This window comes from Elgaria multicarinata, chromosome 2, assembly GCF_023053635.1.
Source record: "Elgaria multicarinata webbii isolate HBS135686 ecotype San Diego chromosome 2, rElgMul1.1.pri, whole genome shotgun sequence".
In the NCBI taxonomy this organism is placed as follows: Eukaryota; Metazoa; Chordata; class Lepidosauria; order Squamata; family Anguidae; genus Elgaria; species Elgaria multicarinata.
This window is the reverse complement of record NC_086172.1, coordinates 109,913,465-109,937,098: the sequence shown is the minus strand read 5'-3', so window position 1 is coordinate 109,937,098 and position 23,634 is coordinate 109,913,465. Positions and strand designations below refer to the sequence as shown.

The 23,634-nt window shown below is 42.9% G+C and overlaps 1 protein-coding gene across 1 annotated transcript in view; it reads left to right on the top strand.

The window, feature by feature from the left end:
• Positions 1–23,194, top strand: part of LOC134392770 (7-dehydrocholesterol reductase-like) — a 31,393-nt gene extending 8,199 nt beyond the window's left edge. The window contains exons 2-7 of the mRNA XM_063117373.1: positions 2,815–3,037; positions 3,509–3,596; positions 18,860–19,073; positions 19,417–19,621; positions 20,415–20,546; positions 21,218–23,194. Coding sequence (XP_062973443.1) covers positions 2,815–3,037; positions 3,509–3,596; positions 18,860–19,073; positions 19,417–19,621; positions 20,415–20,546; positions 21,218–21,682 — 1,327 coding nt within the window. The 3' untranslated portion in view covers positions 21,683–23,194. The remainder of the gene's footprint in view (positions 1–2,814; positions 3,038–3,508; positions 3,597–18,859; positions 19,074–19,416; positions 19,622–20,414; positions 20,547–21,217) is intronic.
• Positions 23,195–23,634: the final 440 nt, after the last annotated feature.

Here is a 23,634-nt window from a genome sequence, read left to right as displayed (position 1 = left end):
CCACCCAACCTTCTTCCGCCGAGCTCTCCGTCCAGGTCGAGGAGCCAGCCGGGGAGAGCTGGTCGTCGTCGTCTCCGTCTCTTCCTAGTTTCTTTTTACAGGCAAGTACAGACTATCGTTTCTGGGGTGCCCTAGAGTCGCATAAATGTGCTCTGGGGCCGACGTGCGGATCCGCCCCTGATCTGGTTTGCCTGAGAAAGCTCTGGACCTTGAAAACTTGGCCTTGTTGTGTTTCTGCTATACCGGTTGGACTACGGACTTCTTGGACTCTGTGACTCTCTCCTGCCATTTGGAACTCGGACTGGCTTTGTGGACTTTCGTGACCCTTTATGAAAACTGGATTGATTTATGGACTGGCTTTGACTTCGGCGTAAGCACAGAAAGACTGTTCTGTTCCTTTATGTTTGAACTGTGTGAGAAATACAAATTAAGTGTTATCTCTTCATTTGTTGTGTTTGCTGGTACCTGGTGGTCTTCCCAGTCTGGGCACACAGCCCATGTAGATAAGTTGAAAAGTGGCTGGTTGCGAAACTGCTTTCCAGGACACTGTTAGGGACAGGTAAGCATGCGCTCCGCCCTCGCTGGACCAATGTCCAAGGTGAAGTGCACCATCCGTGCCTCTGCCTGGCACAGATGAGCCAGCACTAACTCCCTGCAGGAACAGTACAGGGAAGGCACCACCTGCCTGCTAAGGGTGGTGCGACACAGCAGCTTGTAGTATGGAGCCACAAGCGCCATCAGCCCTTGAAGCCTGCATTGTCAACGAGGCTGAATGGCTGGTCGCCCAACGCCACCAACTCACCGATGCAGGTGGTGATCTTGGTGGGAGTTGGAAAACGCCATCTTGTGGGTCCATACTTCCCCCACCCCATGTCCTCAAGGGTTGCCTGCCTAACCCTCGTGGGGATGGGAGATGGAGAGCTTAGAGTTGCAGCAACAGCAGTAGTCTTCTGCTTTCCCCTGGAACCAGTCGCCTTGGAAGTGCCTGTCTCTTTCCCCAGCAAGACCGAATGGTGCTGCCTCTGCAGATGCATCTTCAGGCTGCTGGTTCCATAATGCCCTGCAGCTGAACCCCTGCTTAGGGTGATCTTACAGTGGTGACAAAAAGCAAAGCGGGCATCCACTCCCACCTCAAAGTGGTCCCACACTATGCTTGTCTTTCGCTTCCGTGATGACACCAATTGCCCGCTTGAGCTCTGTGGTGTCGCCACAGAAACGGGTTACAGAGGAAGAGGGATTGGATGAGACTGGGGAGAGAGCCTCGGCCTGCTGCTGCTCCTCATCACCCACATCCTGGAGGACCACCTCCTCCTCCTCCTGCCCCTCCACTGTGCTGAGGACCTCATCTATGAGTTCTGGAGACAGGTCCATCAGCAGGCTAGCGGGCTCAAGCAATAATGAAGGAGTTGGGGATACTCCTCCTCCTCCTCCTCCTCCTACAATGGCACTAATGCTGCTGCAGCCTGCCTCTTGCAAAGGGGCACTTTTCCCACCCTCAAAAAGAGAACGCCGGGCGCAAGTTGGAGAAGCAAGTTGGAGAAGTCTGCCTGCTTCTTCTCCTGCTTCTGTTGAGGAGCAGCCAGCCAAGGACTTGCCCGTTTCATTTTCAAAGCAGGAGAGGCTGCCTGCTTACTGGTGCCAGTCTTGCCTTGACCACCACTGCTTTTAGCATGCCCAGCCTGGCGCCTGCTGCCTTTTCTCATGATGAATAATTATTATAAATAATAATAATAATAATAATAATAATAATAATAGTAATAATAAATGTATTTATTATTTGGGAAAATGGGACAAGTGTGTATGCTTTGCCCAAACTTGATTTGAATGGTCAAACTTTATTTGCTGTTTGCACTTAACAAGCAGTGCACAGCAAACACAATCACACAATCACACACAGTCCAAGGAAACACACACACACACACACACACACACACACACACACACAGAGTAAGAGAGAGAAAGAGAGGTTGTTGTTTTTTTGGTATTTTTTAAAACTTTTTTTATACAGAAGAAAGAAGGAAGATGAAACACAGTCACAGAACACAGGGTTTAAAAGAGGGGGGAGGGGTTGGGGGTGGGAAACCAAACAAACAAACAAACACTCCAAAAATGAAAAATTATATAATCAAAGTAAGGGAAAAGCACAAAGCAAGCAGTCAGAAACAAACAAACACACAACCCAAGCTAAATTTTATAAGAACGAAGTGTGGTACATTCAATGGGACTTACTCTTAGGTGTGTATAGGATTGCAGCCATAGTTAGTGCACATAGAGAGCAAAGCCTGATCTCAGCTGCACCCTGAAGTGGTTAGTGTCCTCATTAATTCAGATAAGCACGGGTTCCACAAAGGCACTTTGAAAAAGTTTTGATTCTCAAAAGACTAGATGCCTTTTTCACCAAGAAAAGATTTTTTTATTTGCTCAGGCATTCCAACATGGCATGTGAATTGAATGGTTGCTCTGATTTGTTTTTATGCTTGTTTCTTTCCTGCTTCCCCCGCCTCTTGTGTACATTTTAATTGTGATGTTATATTGATGTAGTTTAAGAAGCTGCTTTGTTTCAATTAACCATTATGAAAATTAGCCACACTTTTAGCATCTGGAAGTGAATGTTTGTAAGGATGATGGTATTAATAGCATGAACTTGCACAAAGGTGTTTGCTATTTTAGAAAGATTGCCTGAAAGGAAAGGTGCCAACACGAGCAAACCATTGTGTATTGTTATGTCGGAACTGGGCCATAGTCAAGGCACCATCTTGTTGCAGCTATGCAGTTCTTGCTTTGCGTGATAATCCCCGTTTCTCTGTATTTCAGGAAAGTCGACTTGTTTTCCTTAGCAAGTGTCATCTTTCTACTCCTGTTTGCCCCCTTCATTGTGTACTATTTTATAATGTCGTGTGACCAGTACAATTGCTCTCTAACTAAGCCAGCTATTGACTTGCTGACGGGGAAAGCCCACCTCTTGGATATCTGGAACAAGACACCAGGATTGACCTGGAAAGCTGCAACCCTATATACTTCTTGGGTAATTTTCCAAGTACGTGTCTTAAAATTTGTCCATTGAAACTCAACAGGATATAAGTAATGCAACCTCAGGCATTTGATTAATGTTAAGATTTTTCTGATTGCCATTTTAGAGTTACGATCAAAGCCCACGTCTACAAGAAATTTGGGTATATAGGTTGTTTATAACACTGATCTTCTTCATTATCTGTGAATGGTGCAGGCGATCATCCAAGCCTCATATTCAGCCTTCTACACTGAAATATTCACAGTTGTAGATCTTAAAATATAAATAAGTTAAATCATGAGACGTTGTTTAGTATTGGAAGCCAAGTCGCATCCAAGTTATGCCTGAAACTATGAATACTAAAAATGTAAAGTACTAGTGGAGTCTCAAATCAGAAGTTGCCACCCCTGCCCTTCATAACCTCCTGATGTAGCTTATAGATAATTCAAACTCTTTATCATAAGGAAGTTTGATGCTCATAAATTCACTCTGTTACAGGGGTTTTTGTTCATGCTTCCTGACTTTTGCCATAAGTTTCTTCCTTCCTTTCGAGGAGGAGTGCAAGAAGGTGCTGTGACTCCTGCCGGTAAGGTCTTCCTTAGCAATACTTTACTTCACAAATCTTTCTAGCATTACTAAGAAACAAAGTCTGGGGAACAATGTATTGCTCATAGGCTTCCTCTTGAGTCATGTGCATGGCCCCCCAATTATTATTTCCCTTCCATGAGTGTTGCTGAACGTGTTTCACAGCAATGAATCCCTGTGTCAGGAAAAGCAATATGCATAACAGCCCTCCTAATGGTTTCTTGGAATGTTGGAAGGGTCCTGACCCTTAGCTGCTCTCTTTCTTTCTCTCTCCCTCCCTCATTCACTTAGATTTGGCTTCACAGAGGACTCTTGCCTCCTCTGCAATAAAGTGTATGCTTACTTAGATGCATCAGAGCACACTGTAGAAATTCTTTTGACTCTGCTCAGAAGCAGCATGCTTCCAGGTAAATGCATTTTGATGCCTTGGTGGCAGACATCTGTGGAGTGCTGAGAAGTTGTTGTTGTTGTTGTTGTTGTTATTTATTCAATTTATAGACCACCAATATACAAAATCCCCTACGCAGCATGCAAAGTTAAAAATAATTTAAATAAGATAACGCAATCAATAAAATAATACAGCATAAAAACAATATATAATGGTCAGCAATAAGATTCTAAAAAGGGAAGGCCTGCCAGAATAATAGGGTCTTTAATGCCTACTTAAAGACATTCAAAGAAGTCAGCAGGCACATTTCATTCATCAGACTTACAGCCCATCTAGCCAAGCCTAGTTCCAACAGCAGCTGGGGAAATGCCTCCAGGAAGTGTATCAGCAGGACATGAGGGCAGCAGCCTTCATAGCACCTGCCATTCATAGGCATCCTTCTGTTGAAGTATGAAGTTTAGCTGTCATGGCTGATAGGAGTTGATAGACAAAGTCATGAAGAGTAGGTCTGGACCCTTTTAAAGCTATGTCAGCTAGTGGCCACTGCCAGATTCTATCATGGCTAATGCCATATTTTTTCGTCCTGGGAGGTCATTTCTAGGCCAAGAAATCTGAGCCCTTTTGAACTGTGTCACATGAAAAATGATTTTCAGTGGTTTGTTCTTTTAAAAGTAGCCCTTTGAAACTGAGTTTTAGTTCCTTATATCATTTGCCGGTAAAATATTAATGAAGGACTTCTGTCAAGAATTGTTGTAAAGCTATTCTAGAAGTAGTGCATTAATAAAATCATTGCTTGTCAGTGCAATGAGTATGGCATTGCCTTACCTAACTATATTGCATTGCATTATTATGAAAACATCTTAGCCTCCTTAAAAGAATTAAGGCTGAAATCTGCCTGCAAGTCTTACTGAAGTCCATGGGAGTCTTCCTAGAAGAAGTGCAGGTTTGCACTGTGAGTCAACCAACTGTATACACAGCATGTTAAAGCTGAATCAGCAGTAAATACCATATGGCAAAACTATATTGAAACATACCTTGACTGCAGGATTTTTAATATAATTCTGTGGTTTACAGAACAGGCTAGATAAAATCACAATAAACGTTGCTGTTCATTTTTTCTCTTGGTGATATGAATGCAGTTTTATACAACTTCTTGCACTATTGTTCTTCAGTAAGATGTTTAAGATGTTTTTAGAATGTTTTAAGATGTTTTTAATTCAGTTTTATGTATTTTATTGCTTATTATTGTTCCCCACCTCGATCAAAATGGAGATGCAGGTAAGAAATATTATTATTATTATTATTATTATTATTATTATTATTATTATTATTATTATTTTGGTGTGTGAAATAGTAATTCCTTTTGTCTGTTGTGAATGTACAATCGATTCCATTTGGTGACCTTGAGTTCTAGCGCTGTATGAGAAATCTGTATCTCCACACCATGGTTATACAATATAGAAGGCAGCAGTTAAAATGAACTGCATAAATAGGTGCTAACCAGCATACAAACTGCAATACTAAACGATGGACAGAAATAGGGTAAAGGATTTAAAGAAACGTTTTATGTAATGTCATAACAGTACCACAATATATTTACAATATAACAGAAGGTTATTTACAATATCAGGCACATAATGTTTAGTGCTCCAACCACACCAAGGGATTTTATAATTGCTGGATGCTGGATAAACAATGCAACATCAAGTCTTGCAACTATAAAATTATTTATAGTTGCAAGACGCTTGATAGAAACTTATTATACTTGATTAAACAAAAATTATTTATAGTTGCAAGATGCTTAGTAAGAAACTTATTTATGGTTGCAAGATGCAACCATTAACAGGCTGCCGGTTTAATAAACCCATATCGTTTTAAGCTTCTACAGGCTGAAAGACACAATAGGAGATAATATATTATCTTATGTTACATATCCAAAACATTCGTAAATCAGTTGTAAAAAACAATAAAACTCACCATCATCATGGTGGTTTTGGCGTAGGGAGAGGGGAGGAATTAAAGGGTTCTTTCCTCAAATTGAACAAAATTTATCATCCGTAGTAGGTATTCACTCTCATTCTCTCTCTCTCTCTTTCTCTATACATTAAATTTGTTAAGGATACTCCCAAAATTGCTGATAACATAAATGGATGGAGTAAAGAACTTCCCTCAGAATTGTAGGCCCATGCCAACTGGCCCCACTGCCCAGCCCCCTCTGCCCAGCCCTGCTGCCTTGTACTAGGTACTTGGGCAGGTACTTAATTCTCTACTAAAGCATGCAAAATTCTCCCGAGTGGTATATTCTTAACCAGCTGTAGTTGATAGGAGCTGAGTGTTGCTATTTATGTGTTGTCTTGAGGATAAATAGTTTGAAGTAGAAACAGGTGGTTTTTGTTTAACTGTGAACTACTTCATGTTGCATTGTTTATCAAGCGTACCACAATTATACAATTCCTTTGTGTGGTCGGAGCACTAAATATTAGGGCTGGGCAGAGGGGGCGGGGCAGTGGGGGCAGTTGGCATGGGCCTACAATTTTGCGGGGGCCTACTCCAAGTCCCCCTGGTAGAGGCAAAGAGGGACCCTTTGGAAAAGATTTGTTACAAAGTAGCTTCAGTGTCGTAAAACAAACCAAGTCATACTTTCGGTCTGCAATGGTCCAAGAACGTTTGAATGGATTAGCAGTTTTGAACATTAACAATGACACGGCAAAGTTGCTTGCTTTTTCTGTTGTTGATGATGAATTTGCCCAAAGAAAATCACGTAAAGCATTTCTGAAGGTGAAGAAGTGATGTCTTATATACATCTTGAATAGAAGTGCTTGACATTACCTTTTTAATAAATGGTTCTAGTTCATATGTATTTAGAACTGATTAAAAAATACTTAATGAGCCGTTTGAAATGGGGCCTACATTTCTCATCTGGCCTGGGCCTAATATGAGGTTTGCCCGGCCCTGCAAAGCAGAGGTGGGCTCTAAGCTCCAAAACACAAAACCACTGTTTAGAAGCCAAATGAAGATGGAGCAGGAGAGTGCCACTTCATTTTGAAGCATGCCAGCCTTCCATGATTTTAAGAGTTTTTCATTTTCACAAAATCTTTAAAAATAAAAATAAAATCAGGAGGGGAAGGGAGTCTGGCAGGCCCCAAGAGAGATGTTGATTGAAGACCCCAGCATTATTTTATAGGTACCCTATGAATACCCAGCATTTAAGGTCATTCTTGGAAGCCCTGATTTCTCTCATGTCTTTATGAGAGTTAAGATGAGAGGTACAAGACCTACCACGGGACGTTTTTGGTGGGGGTGCTGAAACTGTGAAATACACTTCTGGGAAAATCCATTGGGCTTTCTCCCCTCTATTCACACTGGTCTTTAAAACACACTTGTATAAACAAGCTTTTAATATCTGCAGCGTCACTGCTTTTAAATTTAACAATGTGGTGGCTGTTTATCTTAGGGTGACCAATCGTCCGGATCTGCCCGGACAAGACCGGAAATGGGCGGGGAAATCCCCGTCCGGCCAGAAATGGCTCTCCCTTTTGCCCGGGAAAAAAGGCTTCCTCGGCTTCTATCGGGGCCTCTCCTTGGTCGGTGTCACCATCGCGACCAAGGAGAGGCCCCAATAGAAGCCGGGGGAGCCTTAAAATGCTTGTTTCCCAAACGCAGAAACACTGGGCTTAAGACCTGCCCACCTCATCCAATCGGGTTTCTCCTATGACGTCGACGTCATAGGAGGGACCTGATTGGATGAGGTGGGCGGGTCTTAAAGCCGGGTGTTTCCACGTTTGGGAAACACGTGGCGCTGGGGGCTTCTTCTATCTGTTGGAGCGTCTCCTCCATGGAGACGCTGGCGATGACCAAGGAGATGCCCAATAGCCGCGAGAGCCATGTATTCCCAAACGCGGAAACACTCAGCTTAAGACCCGCCTACCTGCTCCATACGGGTCCCTCCTATGACGCCGACGTCATAGGAGGGACCCGGATGGAAGAGGTGGGCGGGTCTTAAGCTGAGTGTTTCCGTGTTTGGGAACACCCGGCTCTCGCGGCTATTGGGACGTCACGTCCCAATAGCCGCGAGAGCCGCGTGTTTCCCAAACGTGGAAACACCCGGCTTAAGACCTGGCCCACCCACCTCATCCAATCGGGTCTCTCCTATGATGTCAACGTCTTGGGAGGGACCCGTATGGAGCAGGTGGGCGGGTCTTAAGCTCGGTGTTTCCGCGTTTTGGAAATTAGGGAGTCTCCTTGGTCGTAACCTGGGCATTTCCATGGCAGGCAAGGAAGGAGACAACACGCTGCAGGTGCTCCCTGCTTAAGTAAGGCTTCTTCTATCCCTAAAAGCAGCCTAATTAATTTTTAAAAGGAGAGGAAGGGCAGGTGGGCGTGGGTCTGTGGGAGATCATTGCACTAATCTAATTAATTTTTAAAGGAGAGGAAGGGCAGGTGGGTCTGGGTCTGTGGGAGAGCATTACACTAATCTAATTAATTTTTAAAAGGAGGGGAAGGGCAGGTGGGTCTGGGTCTGTGGGAGAGCATTGCACTAATCTAATTAATTTTTTAAAGGAGGGGAAGGGCAGGTGGGTGTGGGTCTGTGGGAGAGCATTGCACTAATCTAATTAATTTTTAAAAGGATGGGAAGGGCAGGTGGGTGTGGGTCTGTGGGAGAACATTGCACTAATCTAATTATTTTTTTAAGGAGGGGAAGGGCAGGTGGGTGTGGGTCTGTGGGAGAGCATTGCACTAATCTAATTATTTTTTTAAGGATGGGAAGGGCAGGTGGGTGTGGGTCTGTGGGAGAGCATTGCACTAATCTAATTAATTTTTTAAGGAGGGGAAGGGCAGGTGGGTGTAGGTCTGTGGGAGAACATTGCACTAATCTAATTATTTTTTTAAGGAGGGGAAGGGCAGGTGGGTGTGGGTCTGTGGGAGAGCATTGCACTAATCTAATTAATTTTTAAAAGGAGAGGAATGGCAGGTGGGTGGGTGTCTGTGGGAGAGCATTGAACTAATTAATTCACATGATAATAATAATGCATATAAAAATGTAATAAATAAATAAATGTGACCGAGGCCACACCCCCTTGAGGGCCAAACATGTTGAGTTGGCTCCGCCTTGGGGGTGGGCATGTTGGGGTGGCCACGCCTCCTGAGGACGGCCATTTCAAACTGTCTTTAGGGCAGGATACGGAGTTGAGACAACTATGGTCGCCTTAGTGGACCATCTCCTCATGAGTATTGACAGGGGGAGTGTGTCCGTGCTGGTACTTTTGGACCTTTCAGTGGCTTTCGATACCATTGACCATGGTATCCTTCTGGAACGCCTGGGGGGTTTGGGAATCGGTGGCAATGTGCTCCAGTGGTTCCGGTCCTACCTCTCAGGTAGATTCCAGATGGTGATGCTTGGGGATAGTTGCTCCTCAAAAAAGGAGCTGTTGTATGGTGTGCCACAAGGTGCCATCCTATCCCCAATGCTGTTTAACATCTACATGAAACCGCTGGGAGAAATCATCCAGAGGTATGGGGCGGGGTGCTATCAGTATGCTGATGACACCCAAATATATTTCTCTATGCCTTCAATAACAGCGTCAGCTAAGGATAGTGTGTCTCCTCTGAATGAATGCTTGGAGGCAGTAATGGGCTGGATGAGGAAAAACAAACTGAAGCTGAATCCAGATAAAGCAGAGGTGCTTGCTGTCAAGGGCTCTGACCTAGGTTTGGAGGTGTGTCAGCCAGTTGTGGATGGGGCTACACTCCCCCTGAAAGACTGTGTTCGCAGTTTGGGGGTGCTCCTGGATCCGTTGCTCCAAATGACAGCCCAGATAGATGCGACGGCCAGGAGTGCCTACTATCAGCTTCAGCTGATACGCCAGCTGCGCCCCTTCTTTGAGTCAGAAGACCTAAAGACAGTAGTGCACACGCTGGTAACCTCAAGGCTTAACTTCTGCAATGCGCTCTACATAGGGCTACCATTGTATCTAGTTCGGAAACTTCAACTAGTTCAAAATATGGCAGCCAGGTTGGTCACCGGTACATCTAGGGGTGAGTATATTACCCCAACATTAAAATCACTCCACTGGCTGCCAATTAGTTTCCGGGCAAAGTACAAAGTGTTGGTCATTACCTTTAAAGCCCTGAATGGTTTGGGTCCAGGTTACCTGCGGGATCGCCTTCTCCCATACAGTCCGCCCCGCACACTCAGGTCCTCTGGGGTGAACTTACTTCAGTCAGCTAAAACTAGGCTGACATCAGTTTCCCAGAGGACCTTTTCTTCTGTCGCCCCCAGATTGTGGAATGGCCTGCCGGAGGAGATTCGTAAAATTAACTCTCTGTGTGATTTTAAGGCAGCTTTAAAGACTAGCCTTTTCCGGCAGACCTATCCAGATCAATGTTAAATCATGAATTTATAAGATATATTGATTCCTGTTCTAATGTTGTTCCCTGCCTCAATCCAAAGGGAGAGGTGGGTAAGAAATAAATATATTATTATTATTATTATTATTATTATTATCGTCAACATCATCATCTTCATCATCATCATCGGTCTCTCCCTCATTGCAGCTACTTAAGCCTTCCACTGCTACAGCCAGACTGGCAATCTGATGCACTCTCAGGCTTGGCTTAACGTACTGTTTGTTTTAAAATATTTCTACCCTCCTTTTCTATTGTGAAATATTTTGAAATAATAGTCAAAGTGTCAGCCAGAAAGGCTGACAGACAGGCCACTTCCTCAGTGTACACTTTGCCAATGAACACACCGGGTTGGAGAATGCAAGTTAAGATTTATTCGTAAGTAAATGTTTCAACATTCCAGCACGAAATGCAAATTAAGAGCTTCTCGAACAAAGGGATCCTCTAAAACATATAGACTCTGGTTACATCACTTGTTAGTAACATAATTGGTCAGTGCTCTTATCTCTAATGGACTTTACTGTCCATTAGAGATAAACTAGGTTACATCACCAATACAAGTTAAGGTGAATACAATTCATACGTCACAGTCTACATTCGACGCTGATTGGTTGAAAGTTTTTCCTTTGTCTAAGATGCACTTAGAATCCGCCATGCAGGAATCTTGGGGTGTGTGTGTGTGTTCTTAACCTTTCTTCTGGAGCATAGACTCATTTCACAGAATGAAATTCCCTTTTACACACATCAAATCCCCCCTTCAAGGTATATCTTTTTACAAAACAGACTTATACCCCTTGACCATATTTTGCATCTCTAGGAAGTTCTTCGCATCTTTCTGGTTCTTCCAAATTGGGTCCTGGATAGCTGGCATTGCAAGCAATACATGGTTAGATGAGGCTGGCAACATATTCTTAAAGGCACTACAACAGATAGGCATACATTGTACCCCACAACAGATCATAAGAAATATACATACAAAAGCTATAAGGAAGATAAAAAGTTGCTTTAACTATGAGAAATTAGGAAGCCAAGAGGTGAGCCATGAGAAATCAAGTCCCTGATCTTGTGTAACGTGTGACACAATATCGTGTAATTTCCACACTTTTGACTCTACCAGCTCTGAATTGTCAGACAAATTAAAACAACACATCCTTTCAAACTCTTCACACCCATGGTTGTGTCTTAGCAACAGATAATCGATGGCTGCTCGATTTTGCAGGGTGGCAGCTCTTATCCCTTGTATGTCTGCACTTAGATCTGCAATGGCTTGCGAAGTGTAATTCAGACCTTTGGCCAGGGCACAGGCCACCTTGTTTAATTGCACGCTGTCGGCTACAGCCAAGCCCAGGATGCCCACCAGTGACATTGCTAGAGATACGGTTTCTGCTTTATTCAGTAAATAAATTCTGATGTGATTCAAATTTCTTCATCAACCTACTTTGACCTGTTAACAGACCACTTTGACAACCATTCTCCCGCTCCCATTAAGCACAGGAGAACAGTTACTTTCCGCATCATTGTTGTTTTTTGAACAAGAACCTTAGTCCCTCTATTGGTTCAGCTGTCCAATGTTGTCCAGTTTTTGTGCCAGCTTCCAGAGTGGCACTCTTACCCTCTTTTCCTCTGGGCTGAGCATCTGGAGCTGCTTTTACTCTGGTATGATGGATCCACGCCTTTACCCCCTGGACTTTTACTGCTGCATGAGTGGAGAGGATCACTAAGTAAGGCCCTTTCCACTTAGGTTGTAGAGGTTCATCCTTCCATGTTCAGATCAGGACCTCATCTCCAATCTGGAACTTATGGACTGGAATGTCCAACGGCAAAGGAAGTTGCTCGTGGAGGTATCTGTGGAGAGAAAACAACACAGCCAAGAGAGAATGCAAATAATTTTTGACCCATGTTTCCCCCCTTACATTCATTTGGCTCCCATGCTCCACCACTGGATTCTTAGGGTAGGGTTTCCCATACATTAACTCGAATGGGCTAACTCCCAATTTGGCTCTAGGGGCAATGTGAACTCTAAGTAAGGCAAGGGGTAAAGCGTCTGGCTATTTCAAGTGAGTCTCTTGACAGATTTTTGCTAACTGTCTTTTCAAAGTTTGATTCATTCTCTCCACCTGCCCACTAGACTGTGGTCTTCAAGCAGTGTGAAGACCCCACTGTATCCCTAAGGCTTTGGCAACCCCCTGAGTCACAGTTGAAACAAAATGAGGGGCCCTGTCTGAGCCCAAGCCTTCAGGGACCCCAAACCTCGGGATCAAGTCCCTGAGCATCACTCGAACTACTTCTTTGGCTTGGTTAGTCCGGCAGGGGAATGCTTCCATCCATCCAGTTAAAGTGTCTATAAATACCAACAGGTATTTCAAATGTCCTTTCTTGGGGACTTCGGAGAAGTCCACTTGCCACAATTCATCAGATAAGAGTCCATATCTCCCTACCCCGGGAGGGGGCTTTGGAGAAATCTTGGGATTGTTAGCACAACAAACAGGGCATCTCTGCACTATCTGATTGGCCATCTTCCGCATCCTAGGTCCCACTACTACTCTCTGGAGACCTTGGGTCATGGCATCTGCTCCCAGGTGGGTGCCTTGATGGTATTCCTGGATCACATGGCTGAGGATTAGCTTTGGCACCAACACTTGTCCTTCTGGTAAGATCACCATCCAGCTTCCTTTTCCATGGCTCCCAGGTTTTCTGCAAGCTGATTTTCTCTGGTTGTATACTCTGGTGGTTCTTCTGGTAACTTCACTTGAGGCACCAATGCCAACACTGAGACTTCTTTGGTTCCTCCTTGGGCTGCCTTTTCTGCCACTGCATCAGCTCTCCAGTTCCCTTTGGTGACCTCACTGTCATCCTTCTGGTGGGCTTTGCAATGCACCATTGCTACTTGAGTTGGTTTGATGACACCTTCAAGCAAGTTTAAGATTTCCGTCCCATGCTTCACAGGGCTTTTGCTGGCAGTTAACAGTCCTCTTTCTTTCCATATAGCCCCATGGGTGTGTAAACTTGGAGTCCATAAATATTGTAGCAGTTTTTCCTTCTGCTAACTGGAGAGCTCTGGTCAGAGCTATAAGTTTGGCTTTCTGTGCGGAGATGTTGGGAGGCAGAGATTTTGCTTCTACCATGTCCCACAAAGTGACCACTGCATATCCTGATTTCCGGATTCCATTTTCCATGAAACTGCTCCCATCAGTATAGAATTCCACATCTGCATTGGGCAGCGGGGCATCTTTGAGATCAGGTCTGCTGGCATAAACACTTTCAATGGTCTGGATGCAATCATGTTGTAATTCTTCCTCTTGCTCCAGGGGTAGCAAGGTAGCTGGATTCAGGGTGTTGGAAATCTGCAGGTTGATATCTCCTTGATCCAGAAGGATGGCTTGGTACCTAGCCATACGACTTGGCAAGAGCCAATTCCCTCCTTTTGCATCCATCACGGCCAACACCAAATGAGGAGAGTATACAGTCATTGCTTGCCCCAAGGTGAGCTTTTGAGATTCTTTCACCAACATAACTGTGACTACTATCGCTCACAGACAAGCGGGCCATCTTTGGCAGGTTGAATCCAGTTGCTTGGAGAAATAAGCCACTAGTCTCTTCCAGCTTCCCAGTAGCTGAGTCAGGACTCAAGCTACTCCTTGATGCTCATGCACATAGAACTGAAATGGCTTCTCTAAACCTGGTAGGCCTAGGGCAGGTGCCATCATCAAAGCCTCTTTGACTTCACTGAAGCCTTTTTTCATTTTGCAGTCCATTGCAGCACTCCTTCACTGCCCACGGTGGCCTCGTAGAAGACTTTGGTCTTTAATCCAAAGTTTGGAATCTATACTCTGCAGAATCCTGCCATTCCCAGGAAGCCTCGCAATTGTCTTTTGGTCTTTGGTGGCACCGTCCAGCAGATAGCTTCTTTCTCTTGGGGCCCAGGGCTCTCTGACCCTGTGAGACATCAAATCCTAGGTATCTAACTTGTTGTTTCTCAATCTGTGCTTTTTTCTTAGACACCCGGTGCCTGTCCCCAAAAGTTCAACAGGCTCACTGTCAATAGATGGCATTCTCTTTTCGTCGGCACTGATAGAAGTAGGTCATCAACATATTGCTATAAAGTTCCTGAAGGGCCCCAGTCCCATCTCTGGAGATCTGTGCTCAAAGCTTGGCTGAAGAAGGTTAGCGAGTTCTTGAACCCTTGGACGAGAACTTTCCAGCACAGTTGAGTCTTCCTCCCAGTTTCTGGGTCTTCCCACTCGAAGGCGAAGATTTCTTGACTCCCTTCTTCAAGTGGAATGCAAAAGAAAGCATCTTTCAAGTCTAACACTGTAAACCACTTATCATTGGCTGGCAAGGTTGCTAATAAAGTGTAGGGATTAGGAACCACTGGATGGAGCGTGGCTGTGCATTTGTTCACGGCCCTTAAGTCTTGAAAAAAGTGCAGCTCTTGACTATGCGGGTTTTTTACCATGAGAATGGGGTTGTTGAATGGAGATTGGCATTCATGAAGCAGTCCATGCAACAAAAAACGCTTTACAATAGGTTCCAGTCCCTTTTTAGCTTCTTTTTTTATGGGATACTGTGGTACTCTAGGTGGGGTGGCTCCTGGTTTCAGTTCCACCTTGGCTGGGGTGGCCCACTTAGCCCTTCCTGGTTTGTCTTTTGCCCACACCCATGACATCACGGCCTGTTCAATTTCAGAGGGTATTTCTTCATTTTCTGTTAACTGTGAAAACAAAGGTTTTGACGGAGTACCATCTCCCTCTGCTGGTTCCAACTGTAAGTGCACCTTGGCAGTCTTGGCTTTAGGCAAAGCCACACCTCCCTCTGCTGGCTTCAGCAATAAGACACCTGGGCCTTCCATGCCTCTTCATTAGGAAACTTCATAACAATTTTGTTGTCAGAGAATGTCAACTGGGCCTGCAACTTGCACAATAAATCTGGCCCAAACAGTGGGAGGGGACACTCTGGCATGTACAAAAATGAATGGGAGACTGAATTCCCTCCTATCTTGCACTCCATTGGGGCTGCAAACTGCCGAATCACTTGTTTGTCAATAGCCCCTACAACAGGAATTCTAACTTTAGACAGAGGTCCTTTAAAATGAATCAGTTCCTTCCCCACCTTCATTTTAACCAGGAGCTCTCTGGGGGAGGTAGATATAAACTTTTCTTTAGCCCCCGGTTCTAGTCACTCTGATTCCTCTTCCAACGCCATTACTTTTCTTTCCCCTCTTTCTCTCCTTCTCTCTTTTTGGGATACTCATCCTTCCAGTGTCCTTCCAGTTTACAAAAAGCACACTGATTGCGTCCTAGCCGGTAACCTTGCCTTGCTCCTTCTACAGGGGGTACCCCCCCCTTTCACGTCCTCTGCCTCTCCCACGTCCTCTCTGTTCTACAGTTGCTGCTACCAACAAGGTTGCCTGTGTCTGCATACATTTGTCCTCCTTCTCTCTTTTAACTGCTCACAATTAGAGAACACTTTATATGCAATTTCTATTAGATGGCTAATGTTCATGGCTTCAGCACCCTCTTTTTTTTTTGCAATTTTTTTCCTGATATCGGTTGCTGCCTGTCCAATTAAGAGCATGGTAAACAGTTTAGCATTTTCTTGCTCTTCCAGGCCCAAATCAGTCCATTGCCTGGCTCTCATGCATAAGCATTCATAAAAAGCAGAAGGATTCTCTTCTGGGGCCTGATGTATCTCATAAAGCTTAGATAAGTGTTCCTGTTTAGAGATTGCTTCCTTAAGCCCATCCAATATCAAACTCCTGTAATTATTCAAGCTTTGCTTGTCACCTCCGTCATTTGGGTTCCAGTTGGGATCTTGCTTTGGACATAATGCATCTTGATCTCCCCCTCTATTTTGTGTTATGCTTAGAGCCCTTGCCTTCTCCAAATCCAATCTTTTCTCTTCTGGGGTTAGGAGAGCTGTCAATAAAGCCTGGACATCAGCCCACATAGGGTCATGAGTGAGGACTATGGTGGTGACCAATGGTTCCATGGCCTGGGGGTTTTGGCGATAAGATCCAACTGACTGCTACCAGTTAAGTAGATCAGTAGTTGTGACAGGGACATGGACGAGCAGCGGAGCACCTGTTGGTCCCACCGCTTGCCTCAAGGGGGCCAAGACGGCATCTTTGCTTTGCACTCTGGCCACCACAGGGGAGTGGGGAAATAACCTTCTCTCCTTGCTCCTCTAACCTCTCCTCCTGATCCGACCCACTTGAAGAGGAATCAAGTGGGCTGCTTGGCTCCCCACTCTTCTGCATCTGTGATGCCACATGATTCACATTCAGCGCCTGAGCTGTCTGTTGGGGGGGTGTCTCTGCCTCACAGGAGCTAAAGCGGGCACCAAAAAGGCTACATTTTCCTCCTCCAGAGCTGGAGCAGACTTTGGTGCCAAAATACCATTGCCCAAACCACGCAAAGCCATCATCCCCCCTCCCCCATGCAAACCACAAGACATTTGAGCTGATTCATCACGAAACAAAGACATAAAAGCACTCACATACATAATGTCATTCCATTTCCCTTCACATTCACAAAAGAGATTCAACTGCAAAATGGAATTGTAACTCAGACTACCAAATTCTGGCCCAATTTCTCCACATTCCAGCTTATATTGGGGCCATTCTTTTATACACAAGAACTTCAAACGTTTCTTTGTCTTAGGTTGACTAGCAAACCTGTTCCAGTTTTTCAAAATACAGTTCAAAGGCGTTGCCAGAGGGATCTTTGATTGGGTAGTTCCCGATTTATTTTATTTATTTATTTTAACCACAGGAGAGCAGTGTTGCTCAGCTTTCAGATCCTTTATCTGAATACAGGTTTTACTACCTTAGCATCTACGCAAGATCTCCTGTTTAATGCTTTGATTCTTCCTTAGATCAATAAAAGGAGAACAGGGAGGCCTATCCTCTGCTTTTCTGTTGCTCCTAAGTGCAACAGATCTCTAAGTGAGATCTATTACCACTGCCCCCTCACCTTTCCCTTATCCCTTTAATCCAGAAATAAAAAGGAACTTACCCATTTCAGAAGATCTCTCCCTCCCTCCCTCTCTCTCTCTCTCTCTCTCCTCTGTCAGATTTTAGCTTGATTCTCCTAGTGTCCACTGTCAGAACTCCCCCTCCCAGCCACTGCCAGCAGGGGAGGGGAATGACCCCGGAAAAATCTGGTGCGCGCTGGTCTTTTTCCCTATCTCCAAGGCAACAGGAGCCTTAGGGGGGAAACTGAGGGCAGGCCTTTTGAGCAGCTTCTCCTGGCTGGCTCGCCAGTTTGTCAGCCCTCAAACCCGAGAGCCAGACAGGCCACTCCCTCAGTGTATACTTTGCCAATGAACACACCAGGTTGGAGAATGCAAGTTAAGATTTATTCGTAAGTAAATGTTGCAACATTGGAGCTCACGAAATGCAAATTAAGAGCTCCCGAACAAAGGGATCCTCTAGAATATATAGACTCTGGTTACATCACTTGTTAGTAACATAATTGGTCAGTGCTCTTATCTCTAATGGACTTTACCGTCCATTAGAGATAAACTAGGTTACATCGCCAATACAAGTTAAGGTGAATACAATTCATACATCACAGTCTACATTCGACGCTGATTGGTTGAAAGTTTTTCCTTTGTCTAAGATGCACTTAGAATCCGCCATGCGGGAATGTTGTAGGGGGGATTTCTTAACCTTTCACCTGGAGCATAGACTTATTTTACAGAATGAAATTCCCTTTTACACACATCAAAAGGGCCTGTTCAGAAGACACCTTAAAGCCTGCTGGTTACAGCTTTTGATTAAGCAGCACAGTTTAAGGTATCTTGTGCGATGCGTTTTGCTAAACCCTGCTCACTCCCTAACCACAGTCGGGCCATCTGCAGCAGGGTTAGCGACCTTAACCACGGCTTAAAGTGTTGTGTGCCACAGCATGCTTTGTGGTTAGTGCTAAGTGCGTCTGAACAGGCCCAATGTTGTTCTCACAATTTTATAATTTGCCTACAGACTCCAGTGAGAACTATCTCAGATTAATCATTATTTAATTTAAAACAGGTATCCTAGAACAGCTCTTCAGAATGGATAAATTCTAAATGCTTTAAGACTCAGTTGAAGGATGTTTTTCTATATAAACATGTATAGTTATGTTTACAGTATAGCTATGTTAGTGTATAGCTATTAACTCTTAAGAATTAGAGAAAACAAGTGTTATGAGCTAAGCCTAGAATGAAAAAATCCCTTTTCTGTGGTTTTACTGTGTATAGCAAAATCCTACTGTTGACTAAAAATGTATAACTAATGTATAACTGCATGTTTCTGGCTATGTCTCCATGCTTGGAAATGGAGTGCAGAGATTGAAAAAGAGGGCTTTCCCAGGGGTCGGGAGGAGACTGATGCCCTGAGTCACACATCCTGAAAAGAACTGCAAAGGTCACAAGCATATGCAAACCCACGGCATCACTGCTGTACTGAATCAACACTCTCTCTTCCCTTTCAGGCACTGTACTTAAATATGAGATCAATGGACTTCAATCCTGGCTTATCACACATGCGCTCTGGTTTTCAAATGTTTACGTCTTCCGCTGGTTCTCACCCACCATCATTTTTGACAACTGGATTCCACTCTTGTGGTGTGCAAATATTCTGGGCTATTTGGTGTCCATTTTTGCAATGATAAAAGGCTACTTTTTCCCTTCTAATGCAAAAGATTGGTATGTTGGCATTGCTTGTATTATTAAATGTATGATGTTAACATATTTGATGAGCACTGCATTTTTCAAATTCAGCTTCATAAAGCTAATTAGCTACTGCCCTGCTTTAACTTGCCACTTGAGATCATAGATATAGAAAGAATATGTGTCATTTTTAGTTGAACATCATGTATTTACATCCGTAATTGCATGCAGCTTTGGTAGATGGGATTTAAATTCCCTCAATTTCATACTGCTGCCTAGAGTATTCTATGTATAGGCGGGGGATAAATTGGAATAATAAGTTTTTTAGATTGTTTTTACATGAATCTTTTTGTTTCTGTGTTTTTATATATCATTTTAGCAAATTCACTGGTAACTTCTTCTACGACTTCATGATGGGGGTTGAATTTAATCCTCGTTTAGGAAAGTGGTTTGATTTCAAACTGTTTTTCAATGGTCGCCCAGGAATTGTAGCATGGACTCTTATTAACCTCTCCTATGCAGCGAAACAGAAGGAATTGTATGGACAAGTAACTAACTCAATGATACTTATCAATGTCCTACAGGTAAGCACAGACTCATTAAAATCTAGGTTAATCTTAAATGCTCTTAACAATAAAGCTGATGATGTTTTGTAGCTAAAACAGAATGCAATCTTGTGTTTATTTAGTTGTAGCTCAATGATAGTGTAATTCTATGAATTGTGGCTTGTGTCCAATGTGTCCAGTGGCAAATTTCCACTTTTCCCCATGGCCCTAGCGAGTGCCAGTTACGTGGCACAAGCGTTGGTTTACACTAGCACAACATCTTAGTGCTAGTGCTGGAGCAGAGTTGAATACAACCCTTCATCTTACTTAAGTCTCTTTCATGCTGATCACACTTGTTTATCCTTTTTCTATATAACTCTGGATGGGTGGGCCATTTATTTGGGAACGTTTCTATATGGAGGAGAAAAATTAGGAGAAAGAGTCTAGTAATTTTGTAATTGTTAATGTTGATTTTATTATTGTGCTGTTTTATCATTATTTTATTGTGTGTTGTGTTTTTAAATTTGTATGCCACCATGGGAGTTTTCCCTGAAAGGCATCTTATAAATCTTTTGGATATATAAACAAACAAACAGTTAATTAAAAATTGAACATCACTTATAGCATAGTCTTATAAATATGGTGAGATGATCATTGATTAAGATCTATGGTAATCATTAAGGCTGAGCAGAAGCAACTCAAAGAAGGATGGTCGTTGACTCTACAGTCCATATAGATAAAACTGAGCTTCTTATTCTCAGGAAGGATAGTGTTGGTTCATTTGCCCACCTGTGACTAGCTATTGTGATATCTGACAGTGTGTTCTTTTCAGGGTATATATGTTTTGTACTTCTTCTGGAATGAAACTTGGTATCTGACAACAATTGACATCTGCCATGATCATTTTGGATGGTATCTAGGCTGGGGAGACTGCGTTTGGCTCCCTTATCTCTATACTCTGCAGGTATTTTCTCCATTATGGGAAGTTCTATAATTCATAGAAGCAATTTCAGTAAATTGAAATAATAAGTTTTTTAGATTGTTTTTACAACAAAGGTCTTGTTCAATTACTTTGAACACATACTATGACTCCAAACATCCCAAGCCATATTAATAATTTAAACATAGTTGATCCTTTGTTTATTCATTCTATGTGTATCCCATCTTGCTTTTGAAGTGGCATGCAGGGTTCTTTTCTTTCCACTCACAACATCCTTGTTGAGAGATAGTGACTGCCCCTATATCAACCAGCAAGTTTAATGGCTGATGGGGATTTCAACCTGGGTCTCCCTAATACCTGTCTGTCATTCCTTTACTACAACACCATACTGTCTTTCAGTGCAAAGTGAGCTCTATGGTTTACCTATTGAGCACACTAGGGTGTTTATCATAAAAGTAGTATTACAATTATCCTCTCTTTGGCCGAAGACAGATCCAGTCTCTAGTTTGGACTCCTGAAGAAAAGGAAGGGTGCCAATTAAATAAGAATGAATAAATTTATTACGGTCATTGACCAGAACCAATAAAAACATTAATAACAAACAAACAATCCCAAACACATACATACATTACTATATTACATCCAATTAAATAAGAACATCTACTTACAAGGTCTTTTAACCCATCTCTTTTCAGGGATTGTACTTGGTCTATCACCCTGTTCAGCTTGCCACAGGTAACGCAGTTGGAATTCTACTGCTGTGTTTGGTGGGCTACTATATCATCAGAATGGCCAATCATCAGAGAGATCTTTTTCGTCGCACTGATGGGAACTGTAAAATCTGGGGCAAGAAGCCCCAATACATTGAATGCTCCTATATGTCAGCTGATGGGACCAAACACTACAGTAAACTGTTGACTTCAGGATTCTGGGGAGTGGCACGCCATTTTAATTACACAGGAGACTTGATGGGCTCTCTGGCCTACTGTCTGTGTTGTGGTTTTGAGGACATCTTGCCTTATTTCTACATCATTTACATGACTATTCTTCTGGTCCACCGTTGTATCAGGGATGAACACCGATGCTTAAGCAAGTACGGCAAGGACTGGAAGCGGTACACCGATGCAGTACCGTCCCGTCTGTTTCCAGGGCTTTTTTAAATGCCTTGGGCATTAAGTATATCTTTGGAGCCCATGTATGAACAGTATATTTTCTATGGAAGAAGGATCTAAAGAGTCCTTTAAGGATCTAAAAAGATGTGGCATCATCTTATATCTTTTGGACCATCTAATGGGATATGATCCATATATCTGATAAATTGTGCTACGAATCTTGTATAAACTTTTTAGGGGTTGTTGTTGTTGTTTTAAAGTTCATTTTGCACTGTTTATTTTATTTTTTGCCCAAATAAGCTTCATATCAAGGAAATCTTAGTTATAATAAAACTCATATTATTTCACTATGGGGCACAATCAACAAGGGAAAATGAAGTGGAAGCTAAATAGGCCCTTTGTTATTTTACTGTAGCTTATACCGTAGTGGTTCCTGATGGTGTGTGTTTGAGTTACATTCCTCTGGGAGAATGGGAATTCTGAGCTATAAATGAACAAAACTCGCATTGCCATCTGATCTAATCCTCAGATAGGCTTTCTGTAGCTAGATGAGAGATTCTGGAGGCTCCTTTAAAACCAAAATGCAAATGATAACAAGGACGTTTCATTTTAAAATATGAAGACTGGTTGGGTAAAACATCTGCACCACTTCCTCTGTTGTGATAAAAAGCATACCTGTGAAGGGAAGAGGGTCTAGGATGACTGTTTATAATTAATTTTTGCTTTCTAGAAGTGTGTTGAAATACTGCCCCCACTAATTACCTTAGACATTTCCTACAATGTATTTAGATACACACCAAGTCCACCCTCGAATATTGGAGATCCAGTGTATGAAATACTCTGATATGGCCAATGTCAAGTTTTAAAAAGCCGTGTAGAATTGGATTGTGCATACAAAAATGTAATATGTGATTGGAGTTTACTTCTCACTATTGAAAAAATCATGGCATTTATTGCAAGATGGAAAATGGAAGAATGGCTGTTAGGGTGTCTTATAATGAATCTTATATGTACTAAGAATTATGTGTGTTGACTAATACGTTTTATATAACATGTTTGAGAGAGATCATACATAGTTATTGCAAATAGTTTACCAATTTGAGAACGAGATCTCTGCTTTGATAAGGAATTGCCTAGCCTAAGCTGCTTATGCAAGTTGGTGGGTTTTTTTGTTTATGACCCCTCTTATGTATCAAATTGTACAGCTCAATCTAGGGCCTGGGCATGGGTGGGAATAGAGACCCAACTACGAATATCAAGGCCTAGAACTGGCTGTTTAGGATGATGAACCAAAAAAGAGTAAAATCGAGAGCAGATAGAACTGCGGGCTGGTGCAATCCCAGAGTAACACATGGAATCCAACCATTAAATAAAAGTTGCACTCACCCCTGTGCTACCCTAGTTGGCTTTGAAGCTTTGCATTCACAACATCATATTCAACATCATATTCAAAGACAAGACAAGGGAGAAGAGTAGAATCCAGTTCATGCAATTGTCAGCTGGTTCATATGTTAACTGTGATATTTTCTGTGTAAATAAAACAGATTTCTTTTCTCTTTCCTTTCAGTAGACTTGTACCCCAAAATATTGCCATAAAGGTGCTTTATTTGCTTTCTTGCCAGATTTTCCACAAGCAGGGATATATATATATATAATATTTGGGTGTGGGGACAACTGAGAGCTTTCAATACAACATCATAGCCATGGTTCACCCACCCCAGTATATAGGTCTTGGAAAGTGGAATTATAGCTTTGGCTATTGGGCAGCATAGAAATGTAATAAATAAGATTCTATCTTCTCTACAACAACTGTTATAAACGCAATAAAAAGTAATTTCCTTGTGCTTCTTAAATCGCATCAGTTAATGCTGGAATTCTTGGATCTTCCGGCCAGAAAGGAAATTCCAGAGTGGTAAAATAATTATCTGCTTAGAAGAGGCAGCAGCCAGATAAAACTGCAACACAACTTGCTTTCTTCTTAGGCATAAGTACGTGAATCT